Consider the following 19831-nt stretch of genomic DNA (forward strand, 5'->3'; position numbering starts at 1 on the left):
AAGTATTCATTGTTTTTAATTTATATTGAATAAATAAACAACAGTTGTTCTGTTCATTTTTATATTTCACAATCAGTGGCACCATGGGGCAGCTGTCATACGTGCCGGTGCTGACAATTAAGTCATGGTGCTGAGCACCGGAAACCACCGGCTCAAATTAAGCACTGGCACCACGAAGGAAAAAATGACATATATGTTTTTGACAGAAAATGTAATTCACCAAATGTTTTCAGGTTTATGCCCGGAATCCTAAAACTGCTGCAGGTTTTCAGGTAGTATCTGGAGGGGAGAAGAGGTGGGGGGATTCTGCAGCTGCAAATTTTCACCTTTGTTTGTGAATCAGTGAATCAGACCTTTTCCCGGAGGCATCACAATCATGTCTTTGTGTGTTTGAGTTCAATTTAGAGCGGTATATGCCCCCCAGATTGCCTCAAGGGCTGGCACAAAACACATGAATAAAATAATAATAAACAAATAATTCATGTAATGACAGCTTCACATAAAATACAACACATCAGACACAACCGAACAGATAACCAAGGACAGATGGTGTCATTGATCTTAAAATTGACAATTCTGCCTGGGAAGCTCCTTCTGCTTAGTTCCAGTTCATTTAAAATTCTTCCACCCCCACCTTCCCTTCTTATGTTTTAGCAAAACAAGCCTCATCTCTGAACACGAGGAAACGTCAGACAGCGGTGCCCAAAACTGAGCTGCCTTCAAAAACAAGATGAATGAACAAGAACATGTGCTCATGTATTCGTTCTTCTTGATTTTCTGAAACTTCTTTTTACAGTGCAATCACAAACCCCAGATCAGCTTCGTGCCTTTAAGAGCAGCTTAAGTCTGGCTGGCAGGGCAGCTGTCTGATGACCTGTTGTGGATGTACCATGTTACTCCGCATACTATTACAACTACCTACCGTTACAACGCGACCATTACAACGCATACCATTACAACGCATAGCGCTTTGAGGTGCTGGATAGTGGTAAGTATAATTTACTATTCTAACTCCAGTCCCCGTGGACCCTAGGGAAGGTGTTGGATAGTAAATTATACTTATTCCCTATCCTAGAGCGCCCCCCAGCGCAATGCGTTGTAATGGTATGCGTTGTAAAAGTCGCGTTGTAACGGTAGTGCGTTGTAACAAATGCGTTGTAACAGGTGTATACCCCTGTGGTTGGTAATACTTTAAAACATATGTCAAGTGGGCTTTGCTCCACTCAGAAGTGCAAATGTCTGTCTCCTCACTGGTGCTGTTGGATGTTTGGTGCCTTATTCTACCAGCTCAGGACTGCTTACATTGCAATGCACGAGGGACTATTTTACATCTCAAGCTAGCTTGTGAAACCAATGTTTCAGGTAAGTAAACTTAATCTTTTTTCTTTTAAGAAATTGAAGCTTTCTAGTCAGTATAATACAGTTACCAATGTCCTGCAAAAAATGTAAACTACTTTATCGATTCCTGTCCAGAAAAAAAAAACACACTTGCCTTTCCATCTTTTCTGCACATGAGGGACTAGGGCTGGGTGAATGTGACATTTCTCTTTTTGTTTTGACATTTGAGCGGCAGGTACCTGTAACAACATGTACTGTTACAATGGAGATTACCCTGAGGACTTTTGTGAGGACTCAGATCAATGGCCTTCCTTAAATATCTATCTGTGCTGGAATAAGGAATCTTTTAATGGAGAAATACCATTATGAGGACCAATAGAAGACCTTTGCTATTGAACCTTTATAAAGGATTCATTGTGAAAATGTACTTCAACTACCATCACCCATACTCGCCCTAAAACGAAACCTGTCCCTAAACCTCGTTATTGGCATTAACCTGACAACAACCACTACCTTAAATCTAGCCCTATCACTAACTCAATTCTGCACTAGTACTAACCCTACGTACATAGCAACCCATAGCATTTTTACACACTTTCCCCCCCTGTCTCATTCTTCAGTTAGTGATGATGAAACGTTATATTTTCTCAGTTATTTCTGTGCTAATCATAGTGACAAAAAAAGAAAACTTTATTCTAAATAAGTCTGTTAATATTAGTTCCAGCTTAATTATATATTTTCATGTTGACTGTTTTTTTCTGGATGTGCGCAATTAAGACACTCCTAACTTTATGGAATGAAGCAGTGCTGGTTGATCCAGTCTTTGGAAAAAGTATGAGGCCCTCCTGGTGGTAAAACCATTTTGAAGACCTAGAGGCAGAGCAGGAAGCCTGGGTTGGTGTGAGGAGCCAAAGCCTTGGTGCCCAATGTATGCCCAAGAGGGCTGATTTTCACGATAACCATATACAAATGTGGCATGAACCGTGCCCTCGTGGACCCACAGTGGGCACCTTTAGCTAAAGACACAGAAGAGAGATAGGAACGATGAGGGACTTTTACCCCGAGCTCGCACTCCGCAGTGGGCTTTACTTATGAGATTTGGAGACCTTGTAAGAGATTTGACTCCGCAGTATTGATGCACGAATGTCGTGGAGATGATGGCGGCAATGTGAACAAGTCGACTCATCACTGCTGCGGCACACAAACCACCTGCAGTCCAAAATCCCGAATCCCTACATTGCAAACCCGGTTTCACAAGAAAACTGGGCTGCTGTACCCCAAGAGGACCCATAGACTCAAACATACAAACTCAATCTTTACTTAGATTCTGCTCTTCAGTACTGAGCCATGAGCACCCCTCCCATTCACGCTTGTCATCTCTGCTAGATGTCCTATGCCCTCTCGAACCCCCTCCATCCCACTAACATTCCACTGCCAGGATCCCACAACCGCTGCAGAGGACTGGTCTCAAATTTGTTTGTCTGTGGAGAACTCGGTGAAGAAGCCACAATAGAGATCCTCCCTTAGAAGGTCGATGTCAGTGAGCAGGGATCTACTTCCACTGCACCTGTTCTCATCAGTGAAATGCTCAAGACATCCCACTTAACAGGATGATGCATGAAACAAGCACTGCACTCGTGATGAATTCAATAGGCATTGGCAAAGCCAATAGGTGTCACCTATGTGAGAGCTATTGGCTTTAGTAATACGTATTAGCCATTATGTAAACCATTGGGGCTGCTGTTCAGCACGTCCAAAAGTTAGTGGTGTGGAGTGGGGTGGGGTGGGGCAGATTGGAGTGGTGTAGATTGGGATAGAGTGGAATGGGGTAGACGGGGGGATTGGTGTAGAGTGGAGTGAGGTAAAATGGTGTGGGTGAATTGGAGTAGATTGGAGTGGGGTGAACTGAGGTAGATTGGGGCAGGGTAGATTGGAGTGGAGGGTTGGGTAGATTAGTGTGGTAGATTGGAGTGGGGTAGATTGAATTGTAGTAGAATGGGTTAGAGTGGGGTAGATTGGAGTGAAGAAGATTAGAGTGGAGTTGGATAGAGTGATGTGGGGTAGATTGAGATGGGGTAGAGTAGATTGGAGTGGGGTAGGTTGGGCTTAAAGTGCACGCACTCTACCAGGTGGGCTTGGAATGCAAAGTAGGCCTGGGCACCTTAAAAAAAAAAAGGAGCCCACATTTACGGATTGCGCCTTTTCGCAAAAAGTGCTTCACTCAATTAAGTATCATGAAGAGAAGGGGAGACTTTTCCGGTGAACCACACCTGATTGTAAGTGAGGCCACTTTTGCACAGGCCCCTCACCCCTGCTCAATCTACATACATTAATGGGCTGGCCCAGCGAGAGACTGGGAATGACACCTCTGCCTCATTGGTAAAAGAGGTAATAGAGGAACATCTACCTCAGGTAAGGCCGCTCAGGAACCCATTGGGCTGCTGGCATCATCTGAACAGCACAGACACAGACCAAATCGGCCTCCGTGCAATCCAGAAAAGCGGCCCATTGCCCAAGTGCCCTGCTTACCAATCTGACCATGCACTCTACACGCAGCATTAGACACGCACAGGCCAGGCCAGGGCAAATCCTGGGCCTGTCGTACACTGGTCAGAGCCAGGAAGAGGCTGGGCATACCCACTCCACTTGGCCTTTGTTCTTGGATTGGGCTCTGCGCTACGACAGCGGTGACTGTTCTACACACCACGACCCCCTCAGGTACTGTGCTAATTTACTCAGTTGAGCATTCTGATTATTTCTTTACGGTGTCATTGAGTCCCAGGAAAACTGTGAACACTATCCCGGTCCGAGTCTGCATCTTGGTGCCATATTACATTGTGCATGCACCATTATTGCACTCACCTGCGTGTAATATTTAATTATTGTTTTTTGCTGCTCAAATTTTGTAAAAGGAACAAATGATGGACAGAATGCTGAACAATGCAAACATTCACCCCCAGCCACAAAGATCTGGGTTTAATCCATTTTTCCTTTGCTCACCACCACGCCAACCCAGTTGGGACCCAGCCATATGCAAATCAGTCTTAGTCATGCCCAAAGTGCCAAGCCAGGTCCTCCCTGGACCGGAAACGAGCATCCTGTGACCAGTTCAGGGTTTCACCCCTCATTGGCCAGGCTAGCTTGAATACAGAGGCATGGAGAGCACAGGACCCATTTGTGGGCATAACTGTCCCACTCAGGGTGACAAATGTAAAAAGAACAATTGATGGGCAGAATGTTGAACGAAATCAAACAATCACCCAATACTGACATCTGGGCCTAAATCCATCATTTGTTTGCTCCCTGTTCCATTCCAATTTAACTCTAGCCATATGCAAATCAGCCTTGACCCTGATCCCTATGGTAACAGTCCAGGCAAAACTGCCTGGCCAGGTCCTCCCAGGACCTGGCCAAGCATCCTGGGACCTGTTTCTGGACATCACCCCTCATCAGCGAGGCTAGCTTTAATCCAGTGTCGGAGTGAGCACAGGATCCACGTCTGGGCATACACTTCCTACTTAGTGCCACAAAAGCAAAAGGAACAAATGATGGATGGAATGCTGAACAATGCAAACATTGTAGAATTTAGTGGTACAACAGCTGGACGCCCTGAGTGCTAACGAAGGGGGGACATCATTATATGGAATAATTTCAGATTAGGGAACTTACTTTTTAAACCATTGAGAGCGTTTATTGATTTATTTATCTTTAAAGCACCTCTGCCTGAAACACCTAACTTTGGTGAGGTTGGAGAAACTTAAAATCCCTGTTTATCCAAACCCAGCCCCGTTTCTGCTCAACGCGCCATGGGGGTAATAAATTTGAAGATCGAACATATGGTACGTCGCCTTTCCAGCACACTGGCAGTAGCAGCTGGTGCTGGGCATAGTCTTCCAGGGGATGTTGTTACTGTTCCATCGGATTTTGTTACTGTTTCCTCCTAATACTTTCAAACATGTACGATACCCTGAACGACCTCCAGGCAGTGGATTGCCATCCAGCTGCTGAGGTCACGCCCCTCTCGGGTGGTCTACATGACCATTGAATTCTAATTAAACCCTCCCACTGTTATGGAAATGCTCCTGCCTTATTTAGTAGCCCCTTGTCTAATTGTAGAAACCCAAGCCATGCCAACTTAACTACCCCAATAGATCAACCAAGTCACCACGGGGTATGTAATACTGTTTCTTGAAATATTTCAGGGCTTCAGAGTAACCTCTCAATATTGGCTAAATATTACTCTTACCTCCCATAGAATATATATTCAGGAAACCCGGCTGGGGATACCTCTTCACGTTGAGGGTTTCTTTTCATTCTTTACAGCAGCTATTCCATCCCTTGAGGGACGTGCTAAGGGGTGGGCTACAGTTGTTGATTTCAAACTAATTACCGGTCAATATTTGAAAATCGGTCACGCCCTACCGATATTATCGGTTTGTCTGATTTACTTTTAAGGGAAGGAGAGACATGATCATAATTAATTACTACAATAATGTCTTTGACTCCACCCTTAGCAAGGTCGTCCGTGATTTGGACTCTGACTTGAATGTATTCTTATCACATTTCAAGCTTACTTGTCCAATCTTATAGGGGGGATTTTAATGTTCAACAATGCAGCCATCCGCTGAGATGGTTGTGTGGTTTCACTGGGGTAGGTACCGGACACTTTCAACACAGTGAGTATGGTAAGCTTTTAAACACATTGATCCATAAATATGATCTTCTGTTGTTGGAATCCCATATGCGGTAAGGTAAACTTCAGATCCATACGTTTGTGAGAAGGGGTAGACATTCTGCTATTGACCATTTGTTTATCAGTGCCACAATTGAACATAAGATCATAGTATGACGCACTGTAGTAAGTGACCACAGCCCGATAGTGAAAAACATGTTTTTTTTGCTGACTGCACTGTAAACCCCTCAAAGATCTAACATATTGTTAGACCAAATGGAGTACGTCTCAAATGGGCAAGAATTAACCCAATGAGCATATTGATAAAGTTGCTAATTAAAAAGGCAGTTGAGTTTGCCATCAGTTTTGCCTCTGTTGTGGACAATGAAGACCTGATTTCTGTCTTACACCATGTTCCAAGAGATCACTCTACCATTAAATTATTAAGAAAAGAATGTAATGAGACTCTAGCAGCTAGGAAGAAGGTGCTTAGGGAAAAGGCCTGGATCAATTTGGTTGAGGCTGCTGAGACCGGGACACCTTTTTGTTTTGGAACACCGTAAATGCTCCCTATTTGAAACATGATACCTGTCCTGATTCGACATTACATATTCTGTCACAAATATGGGTAGACCATTTTTTTAAGGGAATTTTTGACTCTTTGGCATATAGCAGTTCAAAGTCAGTTCCTCCGACATTAGATAGTTCTGTGAGGAGTTCTCCTTCTAGATTGGTGTGCCCTTGAAATTTACGCTGGAGGAGCTCGGGGATGCATTGTTAATTGTGCCAAAGGGAAAGCACCTGGATCTGATGGGGTACTGGTTGATGCTTTTTTTGTGATGGTTGAACTTTGGGTACCAATTCTTAGCCACATTTTCAACAAGTCAGCATCGGGCTGTGTACCTTCATCAGGCTGTGTGCCTTCATCATGCACCAGATCCATAATTATTCTTATCCATCAGAAAGGAAACAGAGCCAATCCACAGTGCCACCATCCCATTTCCCTCCTGGACTCTTCTGTGATGCTCCTGAGTAGGATTGTTTTGCAGAAACTAGAGGACTGGGCAACCAACAGTTCCATCCTTCGCAAGTCCAGTATGGATTCAGGAAAGGTCTTGAGATGGTGGAACAATGCTTAAACCTTGAGCTTTTAATAGGTAATTACACAAGAGCTAAGCCAGGATCTCTTTTTCTGTGCTTTGTTGGTCTCAGTAGTGCATTCGATTTAGGGGATCATTACATTTTATGGCATACTCTGAGCTTCAATCGGGCTCCTGAGAATATAGTTTCTCTTGTTTTAAAGCTGTATGTCTTTTCATCTCCAGTACGGTATGGTCCTAATGGTGAACTTTTTCTCTCTTTTATAATTAGTTCGGGTGCAAGACAGGGGTGTGTGCAGGCCCCATTTTTATTCTCTCTTCATAACTGGGGTTAAGGATAGTTTAAGGGCTCTGCAGGCCGATGAGCCAACTGTTGCCAGTTGTCCGGTTCCTGTGCAGATCACTGCCTATTGTCAATCACTGCTGTTGGGTTGCAGTGACTGATGCTTTCTTTTGCATGTTTTATGGACTCTAAGAAACTAAAGACTAATACATCTAAGACATTTACTATGATCTTTGGGTAAGTCCCAAGGAATGTCAAACAGGTCTACTTAGATGCTACCCCTGTAGTTAAAGTGAAGTCCTTTTGTTACCTGGGTATTCTTTTCTCTGTATCCGGTTCCTGGGCTGAACATGTTCCGAATACCTGGCTTAAGATAAAAAGAGTGTGTGAGGGTGTGTTCAGATTTTCCAGTAAGCTAGGCAGCCGACCCATTAAGGATATGATCAGTATCTATAGAGCAAGAGCTTTAGCTACCGCTAATTATAGAGGAGTAGTTTGGGGCTTCGTGTCGAGTAGCCCTTTACAGGCCGAGAAAAACACCTTTTTAAAATGCCTTCTGTGTATCCCCCCTTCGACATCGTACGCCATCATCCATAGGGCGGTATGGCTGAGCCACCTGGAAAATATGTTCGCTTGTAAAACCATGTTCGAGGCATATGGGCTGCAGATGGTACATTATGAATAGATCGCCATCTGGTGTTGGGCTCGGATGATTGCACTTTGTTTTTCTCTTGGAGAGTCTTTTGTATCTTGGTGACTCCTCCCTTAGTTGGTAGTGCGCATGGGCATCGGCTCCATCCTTAGATTGTTTTTTTCCGCCATCGGGTTCGGATGAAGATCGAGACGCTCCAGATCAACTTCTGAAGAAAGTGATTTTTCGGCGCGTATTCCCTTTCCAATTCGACGGTATTGTTAGCGAACGCGTTCTTTTCCATTCCGACGCGTTACAAATTCAAAATAGAAGAGAAAAACTTGGATTTACGTCGAGGAACAAGAGACCTTTCTCGGCGCAGTCAAGCCCGGAGTCCATGGAAAGGACTCCATTCAAAAAATGTCCATCGTGTGGTGCTAAGTTCCCACACAAGGACCTACACGAGGTGTGCAACCTCTGCCTATCGCCTGAACACGAATCCAGGGACTGCGAAGCCTGCGCAGCATTCTCCTCCAAGCTAACGATCAGAAATCGTCGAGCTCGAAGGCACGAGGCTTCCAGAATGCAGGCGGAGGCGATCCCGGAGCTGTTCGGAGACGAACAAATCGAGGAAGAAGAGGACCAGTCGGGGTCGGAAGGGGACCAGTCGGAGGTTGAAGAACTCTTCCAGCAACAAACCGTGAGTGACGACGTCCCCTTACCGAAAAACCGACCCCGTGCGGTAACGACCCCGCCCTCGGGCCCGGTCAAATCGCTGAAAAAAGTTTCCGACGCCCCGCCTTCGGGCCCGGCAACGAAACCGAAACTGAAACCGAAACACTCGGAATCCCACCACGTCGGATCCGAGAAAAGGGCGTCATCGACTTCGACACCGAGGCGGCATATAAAGGAGAGCTCGGTATCGAAACATTCCATGGCGAAAAAGAAATATGATGTATCGCCCAAAAGACACTCGATACCCAAAAAGTCGGAATCGAGCAGACATTCGGTGTCGAAACCAGAAAGATCTGAGGATCGAAAACAAAAACAGCTCTCGGAACCAGGACCCTCGGTACCGATTCAAGAGCAACAAACAGATCCCAAGCAAAAGATCTTGTTTATTGACCCACAAACTGGGAAAGTGGTCACGAAGAAGAGAAAGAGTGAACAGTCAGAAGATAAACCTCTTCCTCCAAAAAAGAGAACAATGGGGACGAACATAACTCCTCCTACTTCTCCTCGTCCTAAAGACACACCCTCTTCTCCTATTCCTCACAATAGGCCACATATTCCTACACCCTCCACACCAAGACCAGCTACACCTCAGTCAGATATAGACAGTGATATAGGGGAGGGAGAACCTCAAGGGGATGACGAATCTATCCAGGATGAGGAAGATCCATGGGAAAATTACGATGTAGGGTCAGATGAGGACAACGACCCAGAGCTATACCCCTCAAAGCCTTCACCACCTGATGATAACACAGGTTTTGTGCAGCTCATTAATAGGGCAGCAAAATATCACAAACTAGATATGCACACAGAACCTCAGATAGAGGATTTCTTGTTAGAGACTCTACCTAGTGCACAGAGAACATCAGGTACTCTTCCTATGCTAAAGGGTCTTCTCACTCACACAGAAGAAATATTCGAAAACCCAGTGAGAGCCAGGGTGTTAAACCCAAGAATCGATAAAAAATATAAAGCGGCTCCAAAGGACCCAATATTTATTAGAGGGCATGTACCTCTAGACTCGCTGGTGGTCTCAACCGCTCGTAAGAGAGCAAACTCATTATCTACAGGAGAGGCTCCTCCACCAGATAAAGAGTCGAAGTTAATAGATGCATCAGGCAAGAGAGTAGCATCACAGGCAGCAAATAGCTGGCGTATAGCTAATACACAAGCTCTACTCGCACGTTACGACAGGGCACATTACGATGAGTTAGAAAAACTTCTCACACATCTTCCAAAAGAACATCAAAAGAAGGCAGACCAATTAATTCAGGAAGGTAAAATAATAACTAATACTTCCATTAAGTGTGCGTTAGACGCAGCAGACACTGCAGCAAGGTCTATTAACACTAGTGTCATGCTAAGAAGGCACGCATGGCTCAGAATCTCAGGATTCAAACAAGAAGTTCAAACAGCCCTACTGAACAGACCATTTGATCAGAAGACATTGTTCGGTTCAAGTACAGACGAGACATTAGAAAAGATGAAAAAGGATACAGAAACGGCTAAGTCAATGGGAGCATTGCAACAGCCAACGCACAGAGGTTCCTTTCGTAGATCCACCTATAGAGGGGGCTCAAAAAACACAGGAACAAATCAGCAATCCACATCTTTCACACCAACATCACCCAGAGGTAATTCAAGAGGTAATTACAGAGGTAACAACAATAAGGGTAGAGGCCGCGGAAATAATAACAACCGCAACGCCTCAACACCAAAACAGTGACTTCATAGATCTCCCCCCAGACCACATAACACCGGTCGGGGGACGTCTATCACAGTTCCTACCTGTCTGGGAAGACATCACGTCAGACAAGTGGGTGAGACAAATTATCCAACATGGTTATTGCCTAGAACTCACAGCTACCCCGCCAAACATCCCCCCCAAACAACGCCCAATGAGTCAGGATCATTTGACATTGTTAAGAGAAGAAGTGCTAGCACTTCTACAAAAGCATGCAATAGAGAAGGTCCCAAAGGATCAACAAGGAACAGGAGTATACTCTCTATACTTCCTGATCCCCAAAAAGGACGGGTCCCTACGACCAATATTAGACCTCAGACCTCTCAATGCTTACATAAATTCGGAGCACTTCCACATGGTCACGCTCCAACAAGTACTCCCTTTACTGAAGCAAGGGGACTTTCTTTCTACACTGGATCTAAAAGACGCTTACTTTCATATCCCAATTCACAAAGCCCACAGAAAATACCTAAGGTTTGTGTTAGAAGGACAACACTACCAGTTCAAGGTCCTTCCGTTCGGTGTCACAACAGCACCGAGAGTTTTCACAAAATGCCTAGCTGTGGTGGCAGCACACCTAAGAAGACAACAAATACATGTCTTCCCATACTTGGACGATTGGCTAATAAAGGCCAAATCCAAGGAAGAATGTCTTCACAACACACAGAAGACAATTCAACTGCTGCACCACCTAGGGTTTACGGTGAACTACAAAAAATCACACCTGCAACCAAACCAGATCCAGCAATACCTGGGGGCTACAGTAGACACAGAAAAGGCAATAGCATACCCCAACCCAATCAGAGTACAGACAATGGTCGGGTTAATACAAAAATTTCAACCACAACACTCACTACCAGCACGAGTGTTTATGCAACTATTAGGCATGATGTCCTCTTGCATACTGCTAATACCACATGCCAGACTACAAATGCGCCCACTACAAGAGTGTCTAGCGACACAGTGGAATCAGGCTCAAGGTCAGATTACAGATCTGGTGTTGGTAAACGACCGGACGTATCGCTCTCTGAAGTGGTGGAACACAGAAAACATTTCCAAAGGACGGTCGTTCCTAGAGCCAGTTCCACAAGTAATAATGACAGCGGACGCATCGCTCTCCGGATGGGGAGCGCATATGGACAAATACACAGTACAGGGGAAGTGGAGTGCGCAGCAAAAGAAGCTGCACATCAACTACCTAGAACTGTTAGCAATATTTCTAGCACTAAAAGCTTTCCAAATGCAAATAACAAACAAGGCAGTCCTGATCAGAACAGACAACATGACTGCAATGTATTATATTCAAAAACAGGGGGGGACACACTCTCTCCAACTGTCCAAACTAGCACAGGACATATGGAGATGGGCCATTCCTCAAAAAATCTACCTGTTAGCGGAACACCTACCAGGAATTCAAAATCAAATAGCAGACATCCTAAGCAGACAGTCAGAGCAAGTTCACGAATGGGAACTGCACGACCAAATACTACAGCCATTCTTCCAAAAATGGGGGCAACCAGAGATAGATCTGTTTGCAAATCATCAAAACGCAAAATGCAAACAATTCGCATCCAGGTACCCACACCAAAGGTCCCAGGGCAATGCACTGTGGATAAATTGGTCCAACAAATTTGCTTACGCGTTCCCTCCTCTACCACTAATTCCACTACTGGTGAGGAAACTGCAGCAGCACTCAATGACAATGATACTAGTGGCACCCACGTGGGCAAGACAGCCGTGGTTCACCACGCTGCTACAACTCTCACAAGTACCACATCAAAAGCTAAGATTATTACCCATGCATCTTACACAGAACCATGGAGAAATAATGCACCCAGATCCCAAACAACTGAACCTAGCGATCTGGCTCCTGAGGTCATAGAGTTTGGATATTTAGATTTACCACCAGAATGCATGGAAATCATTAAACAGGCAAGACGTCCTACCACCAGAGCATGCTATGCAGCAAAATGGAAGAGGTTTGCTATACACTGTAACAGTAAGCACATCAACCCTCTGGACGCATCCACTAAACAAATCATTTGCTACTTATTACACTTACAACAATGTAATCTAGCATATACATCTATTAGGGTTCATCTAGCAGCCATAGCGGCGTACCTACAAAACAGACAACACCTGTCATTGTTTAAAGTACCAGCAATTAAAGCTTTCATGGAAGGACTCAAAAGAGTCATTCCACCAAGAAGACCACCTTCCCCAGTCTGGAATCTCAACATAGTGCTTACCAGACTAATGGGGCCACCCTTTGAACCTATGCATAGGTGTGAAATACAATTCCTCACATGGAAGGTGGCCTTCCTCATAGCTATCACGTCACTTAGAAGAGTAAGTGAACTGCAGGCTTTTACGATTCAGGAACCATTTATGCAGCTACACCAAAATAAAGTGGTTCTTAGAACAAACCCAAAATTCTTACCAAAGGTTATTTCAGCATTCCACATCAATCAGTCGGTGGAATTACCGGTTTTCTTTCCAAAACCACAAACAGTAGCGGAAAGAGCCCTACATACACTGGATGTTAGGAGGGCCATATTGTACTATATAGAGAGAACACAAACTTTCAGAAAGACAAAACAGCTATTTGTTGCGTTTTCTCCCACACATAAAGGCAATCCCATCTCCAAGGCGGGCATTGCCAGGTGGATTGTAAAATGCATTCAAATATGCTACTTAAAAGCAAAGAGAACATTAACTGTTCCTCCTAGAGCTCACTCTACACGTAAACTAGGAGCATCTATGGCATTTCTGGGAAACATTCCACTAGATGACATATGCAAAGCGGCTACCTGGGTTACACCGCACACTTTCACAAAACACTATTGTGTAGATGTGCACACAACACAACAAGCTAGAGTGGGACAAGCAGTATTAAAAACATTGTTTCAGACAGTTGCAACAGACACGGGCGACCACCGCTAGGGAGAGAACTGCTGTATAGTCTATTCATAATGTACCATCTGCAGCCCATATGCCTCGAACGGAATATGCTACTTACCAGTATGCATCTGTTCTTGGCATAGAGGGCTGCAGAGTGGTACATGCCCTCCCAGCCTCCCCGGAAACCTGTGTCTGTTCCAACACTATCTTATTTAGATACATTTACATGGGCACTCTTATCTGTATTCTACTATACTACTCCATCTAACCCTACTATGGCAAAACCATCTAAGGATGGAGCCGATGCCCATGCGCACTACCAACTAAGGGAGGAGTCACCAAGATACAAAAGACTCTCCAAGAGAAAAACAAAGTGCAATCATCCGAGCCCAACACCAGATGGCGATCTATTCATAATGTACCACTCTGCAGCCCTCTATGCCAAGAACAGATGCATACTGGTAAGTAGCATATTCCTTCCTTATGGCACTCAGTTTGGGCCAAATTGGAGAATTAATTTACACAGGCTATCATATGGAACTGTTCAGCTTAAGAGCATACCCTTAAAATTCCAAGGCAGTATTTTATCAATGACAATCTTAGGTCGCTGTTTGACTTTTCTGGGTTTCAGGATCCAGGTAGAATTCTGTCTAATGGGAAACTGGAGGTTAAGGTTCTCCTGTCTGATTTAAGGTCAAGAAAGAGAGTCTTTGATGACGAGAAGAAACAAAGTATAGTTGCATATATAACCTACACTCCTCCAGAGGGCTTTCAACCTTATCTGACCCAGGTGTCAAACTTGCAACAGCGTGTTGTTTTAACGAGATTGTGGATGAGCATTGTACATCATCTTGTTTCCTTCCCCAAAATTAACCATTGGAATAGATTGTTTGCTCCATGCCCTTGTAATGGAACCTCAAAACAGAGCACTTTGCACTGTATGCTTCTTTGTCAGTTTCATCTGGACACAAGGAAATATTTCTTTAAGCCTATTTTTAACTCGCACGATATTCATGCTCACAAAGCTGCTATGCACTATGTGTCCTTTGGCAACTTCTGCTGTATGCTTTAATGTTGCTTCATATATATGCAGTGTAATACGAATCAGGCAAAGAATGCTTAAATAATTTCGATATTGCATTCTTATCTTATCATCAAGCCCTGGAGGCATATTTCAATGTTTTAAATGTTTTTAAAAAAATAATGATGTATTGTATTGAATTTTATTGTGCTTTTATGGCCCATGGAGATTGTGCTGGAATAAAGGTTTTTGATTGATTGAATACCATTAATCAGTGAGTTGTAACTCCGCTTAGAAACAGCAGATTTGAAGTTTAGATGCTTTATAGAAAAAATGCTGTTCTAAAAACAAGCCCATCACTTGACTGCTGAGTAGTGTGGTCAGTAAGGAGCGCTTTCAAATCTTGCTCCCACATTTGTGTACCTTATGCTGAATTATGAAGTTAATTTATATCCCATCAGAAATGTGTCTGCAGTTCTCCTCACTCTGAATTCAAGAAGAACATTATATGTCATTGTCCATGACTGTGAAACACACTGCTTGCCCTAAGCAACTCAACAGCGATTGAACTTGCCTGCTCCAATTCTTTTTGCTTGCCTGACCGTGAAACTGAAATGACATTTTGTGGTCTGTCCTTCACAGCTGGGCGAGGACAGCTTTAACCGGGCCAAGTTGCTGAACGTTGGCTTTCTGGAGGCCCTGAAGGAAGTGGACTATGACTGCTTCATCTTCAGTGATGTGGACCTCATCCCCATGGACGACCGGAACCTGTATCACTGCTATGAGCAGCCGCGCCACTTTGCAATCGCCATGGACAAGTTTGGATTCCGGTAAGATCTCAGAGCACGGTATTGGAGGCTACCAGGCTAGTGAGGCAGATACACACTGGGACATCATGTAGGCTTTGGTTGATGGAGGTCCTAGCTTCTGCTCTTCCAGTGCAGGACCGCTCGCCTTATTTAAATATCATCGCCTGTCTCTTTGCTGACAGTGAATTTGCCTCTACGGTAGATGCACTTTCAGCAAAGGTGAATGCACTGCTGTCCACCCTGTTGTTTCAGCCCACTCTGCATTCGTTTTTTATGTGACTGGTGGATCTGGCAGGTGAAATAATGGCTAATCCCACCCAACATAGAACAGGGCTACCACTACTGTAATCCTGCGATGCAGTGGCTGCCAGGTGAAGGGTGTCAGACAGGACAGCTAGCTGATGGTGATGCTCTCACCTCTAATCAAGGTAGGAAAACCAAAGGTTTGGCGGGGCAGGGACCCTGCCAGAATCTAAATCATGCCCTTTGTAGTTTCACATAAAAAAGAAGATAAAGTCTTATTTCGATCAATTGAGACGGGATAGGAAAAAGTCAACACAGTAGAGGCTGCATGGGATTGACTTTGGGAGCCTAGTACTGCCAGCCTCACTCTCAAAGATACCACACTTATTGACAAGTTAATGTGGATGTTTTATCTAAAAAGAAGGAGATTCCCTTTCCCACATACTTTTCCACCATGCCATTTCTGACTCAAGGCTTTAGAGCTCATTTACCTTGAGAGTTTGAATTGTAATGAGTGCTAGAAGTTCAAGTACCTTGCTTGTTTTTTGGCAGCTGATCTGTCAAGCAGCTGTTGAGGTGAGGCGCTTCGTACCAGTGATAGTGATTTGAGTCTCAGGAGTGGACCTTTTCCCCTTGAATGACTCTTGTATTTTAAGTGGCAACTCCTTCAGGGAAAATACAACTGCACACATTCTGAGATGGCAGGGAAACCTGACGGAACACCCATCACTTATACCTGTTCTGAAGATAGTCTAACGTAGCAAGCGTCCATCTGCAGGACACACATAATGAAAATCACTCTTGACCTGGGAGTTTTCTCCTAGCACATGAAGAATATTGAAAAGATTTTCTTTTTGAGAGTACCATGGCTTCAGTGGCCGCCCTGAACAAACGGACCTCCAGAGAGAATAACATTGGATGAGCCATCCTCATTTGGGCGCAACCTCCAGTGCAGTAACCCGCTAAACAGACTATAATCATAAGAAATATCATAAAGGGGCCTGCAGAGCTGTTTAAAGCTGCCTGAGTGCAAGAAACAATAAACTGTGCATCTGTCTCTCGCACCTCATCATCCATCACACTGCTACACGCCGCGTCGCATAACATGATAACCGCACCTCTGTGGTCATCGCACACGACATGGAAACACTTCCCAAATAGGATCACAAAATAACTTCCAAGCACACACCCTACATGTGGGGGCGTAGCTTGGTCAGTGAGATTGGGGGATGTGATTTTCCGACAATCATGCTGCATATAATGTTAAATTATAGGACAAGCGCGGTGCGTGAGAGGGGCTAAAGAAGCAGTGGAAGGGAGAGGAATGCCCATTGGTAGGAGTACTAACTGAGGGAAACACAATATTTTGTTAAATATACAACATTTTTTAGGGCTTTCACAACAGATGAGAGAGAGCGTGGGTATATTTTTGTCAGTGTGTGCATGCAGAATCCCAGGTGAAATTTCACAGACACCTCACCATACCCGACTAAAAGTACCTGCACCCAACTATTCATCAGAAAATAAATTTATTGGGGGGGTGTAGCACCCCAAACACCCCGAAGCTAATCCCCTGCCTACATGGCATAGCTAGCTGTCCATATAGCGAAGTGCTTCCAGCTAAGTACTTCAGTGCCCCACACAGGGACAGTAAACACTATGCAATGCAACAATACAACATAATGCAATACACAGCCATTCCGTATTGGTGCTAGGACTGCAAAGAGTGTTGCCTCCGTGGAGTAGTGGACCGCCCTGCCAATAATACATTGTTTTCCTGCGATTCTAAATGAAGTGACTAATGTGGAGGTGGGAGAACTCAACACCTTCTATTTTGTGGTGGATGGCTGTTGCTACCCACCAACCCACTTCCAAATATGACCCTATGACCGAGCGGATTGATGGAGGTAACTTGCGCCAAGATAAGTCATCTTAACAAAGCGGTTGCAGCGGATGTAAAACCACTAGCTGGTAACGTGTGAGCAGTGCTTAATTTGAGCTGGTGGTTTCCGGTGCTAGGCATGACACTTAATTGTCAACACTTATGCTTGTGACAGTCTGCCACAAGGAGGCTCTGTCTGGCTAATTTAGAGATGATCACAACGGTTAACTTTTAATTCAAAATACATAAAAAATGACTATTATCTCGTGCCCAAGCCATTCGTATAGCTTTGGGGGACACCTGAAATAGTCCGAATTGTCACGCTTTTAGAAGTGTGATGGTTAGTAGTTGTGTTGTTACTATCACTGGCAGAATGGCAGGGGTGATATGTGATGCGGGTTGCAGTGGCCTCCTGACGAAAGCCCATGCATTTTTTTTTTTTTTTTACAAATGAAGCACTGAGTGTGAGAAAAGAGAAATTGGAAAGGTGCGAAGCCGAAGAAACATGTAGGGCACCCTCAGAAATATCCACATTGAATGCACAGATCTTTCTTGAAGATACAAAGCTTTAATAAACGTCTTCTCTGCTGAGGCCGGCTTGCTCCCTCATTCTCCAGCCACTGCCCCTTCTCTGCCTCAGAGCAGCGAGTTCAGAAGCTGCAGGACACCCCCTGTAGGGAGATGGAACAGGCTGGCACGTGACCCCGGGCAAAGGGCTGATGATCCAAACACAGAAGGATCCACGTCAAGCCAGCACATTCCACCCTTCGGTTTTCGGTTCTTGTAATTGATTGTTTCCTGGACAAGGAAGAGTGAATCCTGTCAGTTTAAGGTTAGAATATTCCCGCACTTTTCGGCTCTTTTCTTAGCTGTGCTAGGCTGTGAGCGAGCCTTTCCTGGCCGCCCTTGGATTCCTAGAATCCGGGAAAAGGCCATATCTAAGGTTTTAATCTAGAAAATTCATGGCATTCCAGCCCCACTCCAGCATTGTCAAGCAGAAGAAGATAAGCTCTCCGGAAAATGGTTTCACCCTTGCACCATTGAGTGAAGCAGGGAAGCCCATGGTTCCAACCATTTCCATCAGTGTCGAGGGGCGCTTTCCTCTTCAGGCATCTTGGGAAAAAGGCTGCCAGCGTTCATTTTACAACACAGATTTCCATCTGTGCAGTCCAAAAGCCCAGAGGTTTTATGAGGAGTTCTGGAAAGGAAGAGTTATTTCAAAAAATTATCGGTCATTGCAAGATTTCCCCATAGCAGACAATGGTGTGTGCCCAAGAGGAAAACTGGATGCCCAATACAACACACTGTGAGCCCAGGAGTCAAACGCCTGCACCATAGGAGAACAATATGGACCAACTGCACCAAAAATCACATGGAAACCGTAAAATACTCTCAATATAAAATCACAGACCCGGGTTTGTTGGCTTCACTGTCCCTATGCTCAGTGTCTTAGCCGGCCAAGGGTGCTTTTCAAATATGGCACGCTGCTGGTTAGTGTGCCAGCCTGCCATTTGGGCATCAGTGCTCAAATGAGCCAAAGTAACTTGTGTCAGAGGACTGCATATTAGCGCCAAGGGGCTGCTCATTATGCCATGGGGGAGCTTGGACAACGGCAAGGCTTGTTGCTTGGTGGGCACGCATTTGTACAGAATATTTATTACGAACCCTACAATGCTTAAGGTTTAGAAAGCAGTTATACATTAGGTTACTGATGCTGCAACAAAGCAAATATTTAAGTCAGTACATACAATTGTTTTGCCAGTTTATTGTTTCAGTATACACAGTATCATTGCCATGCCAGAGTCCACGTTGACTCTAAATTGCAGTCCCTTAGACTGCGGTACCCATTGCCTCCATTATGTGAAGCACAAGTTGTATACCTGTTTCCGCCATAACCTTAGCTTTTCATGGTTACATCTGTTGTCCCAGTGGTAAAGCACCATTTTTTGTATAAACCCACAAAAGTCCAGCATGTTATTCACCAATACGATGGTTCTATCCGCATTTCCCACTACATCAAGTTCCATTTCATAGTTGTATGCCAGAATATCGAGGACAGAATTATCGACGCGCCAAAATATTGTGGCATTGTAGTAAATTCCAGGTTTTTTTGAGGTTCACAAAAAGGAGCACATATAAATGCTAGTCACAGATTATAGTCACAATAAAAGCCATTTATTGGTGGTATTATACTCCGCTTAGGAATTCCAGTGAGTTCCCTAGTGATGTTACCATGTGAAAAGTTTGAAACCGCTCTCCACCCCTGCTGGGATATGATAAATCATGTTTGAGAGAAATCAGTTTTCTCTCATGAAGGTTTTGGCAGGTGCTCCAGAAGCTAAAACGAGAGCACATTTCCTATAGATTCACTCTATCTTCTGAGGCCATGTAAGATTATTTCTGACATTCTAAGCAAAACATGCACTTCCAACAACAGCAACCTGTGAGTTGATTCCCCGGTGTACTACCACAGCT

General features: G+C 44.5%; 1 protein-coding gene across 1 annotated transcript in view; it reads left to right on the plus strand.

Moving 5' to 3' along the window:
* The window catches only part of LOC147671294 (beta-1,4-galactosyltransferase 2-like), a 914400-nt gene that overhangs the window by 739869 nt on the left and 154700 nt on the right, over window positions 1-19831 (plus strand). The window contains exon 4 of the mRNA XM_086948094.1: window positions 15065-15252. Coding sequence (XP_086804220.1) covers window positions 15065-15252 — 188 coding nt within the window. The remainder of the gene's footprint in view (window positions 1-15064; window positions 15253-19831) is intronic.

Source organism: Lissotriton vulgaris, unplaced genomic scaffold (genome assembly GCF_964263255.1).
Source record: "Lissotriton vulgaris unplaced genomic scaffold, aLisVul1.2 SCAFFOLD_329, whole genome shotgun sequence".
NCBI lineage: Eukaryota > Metazoa > Chordata > Amphibia > Caudata > Salamandridae > Lissotriton > Lissotriton vulgaris.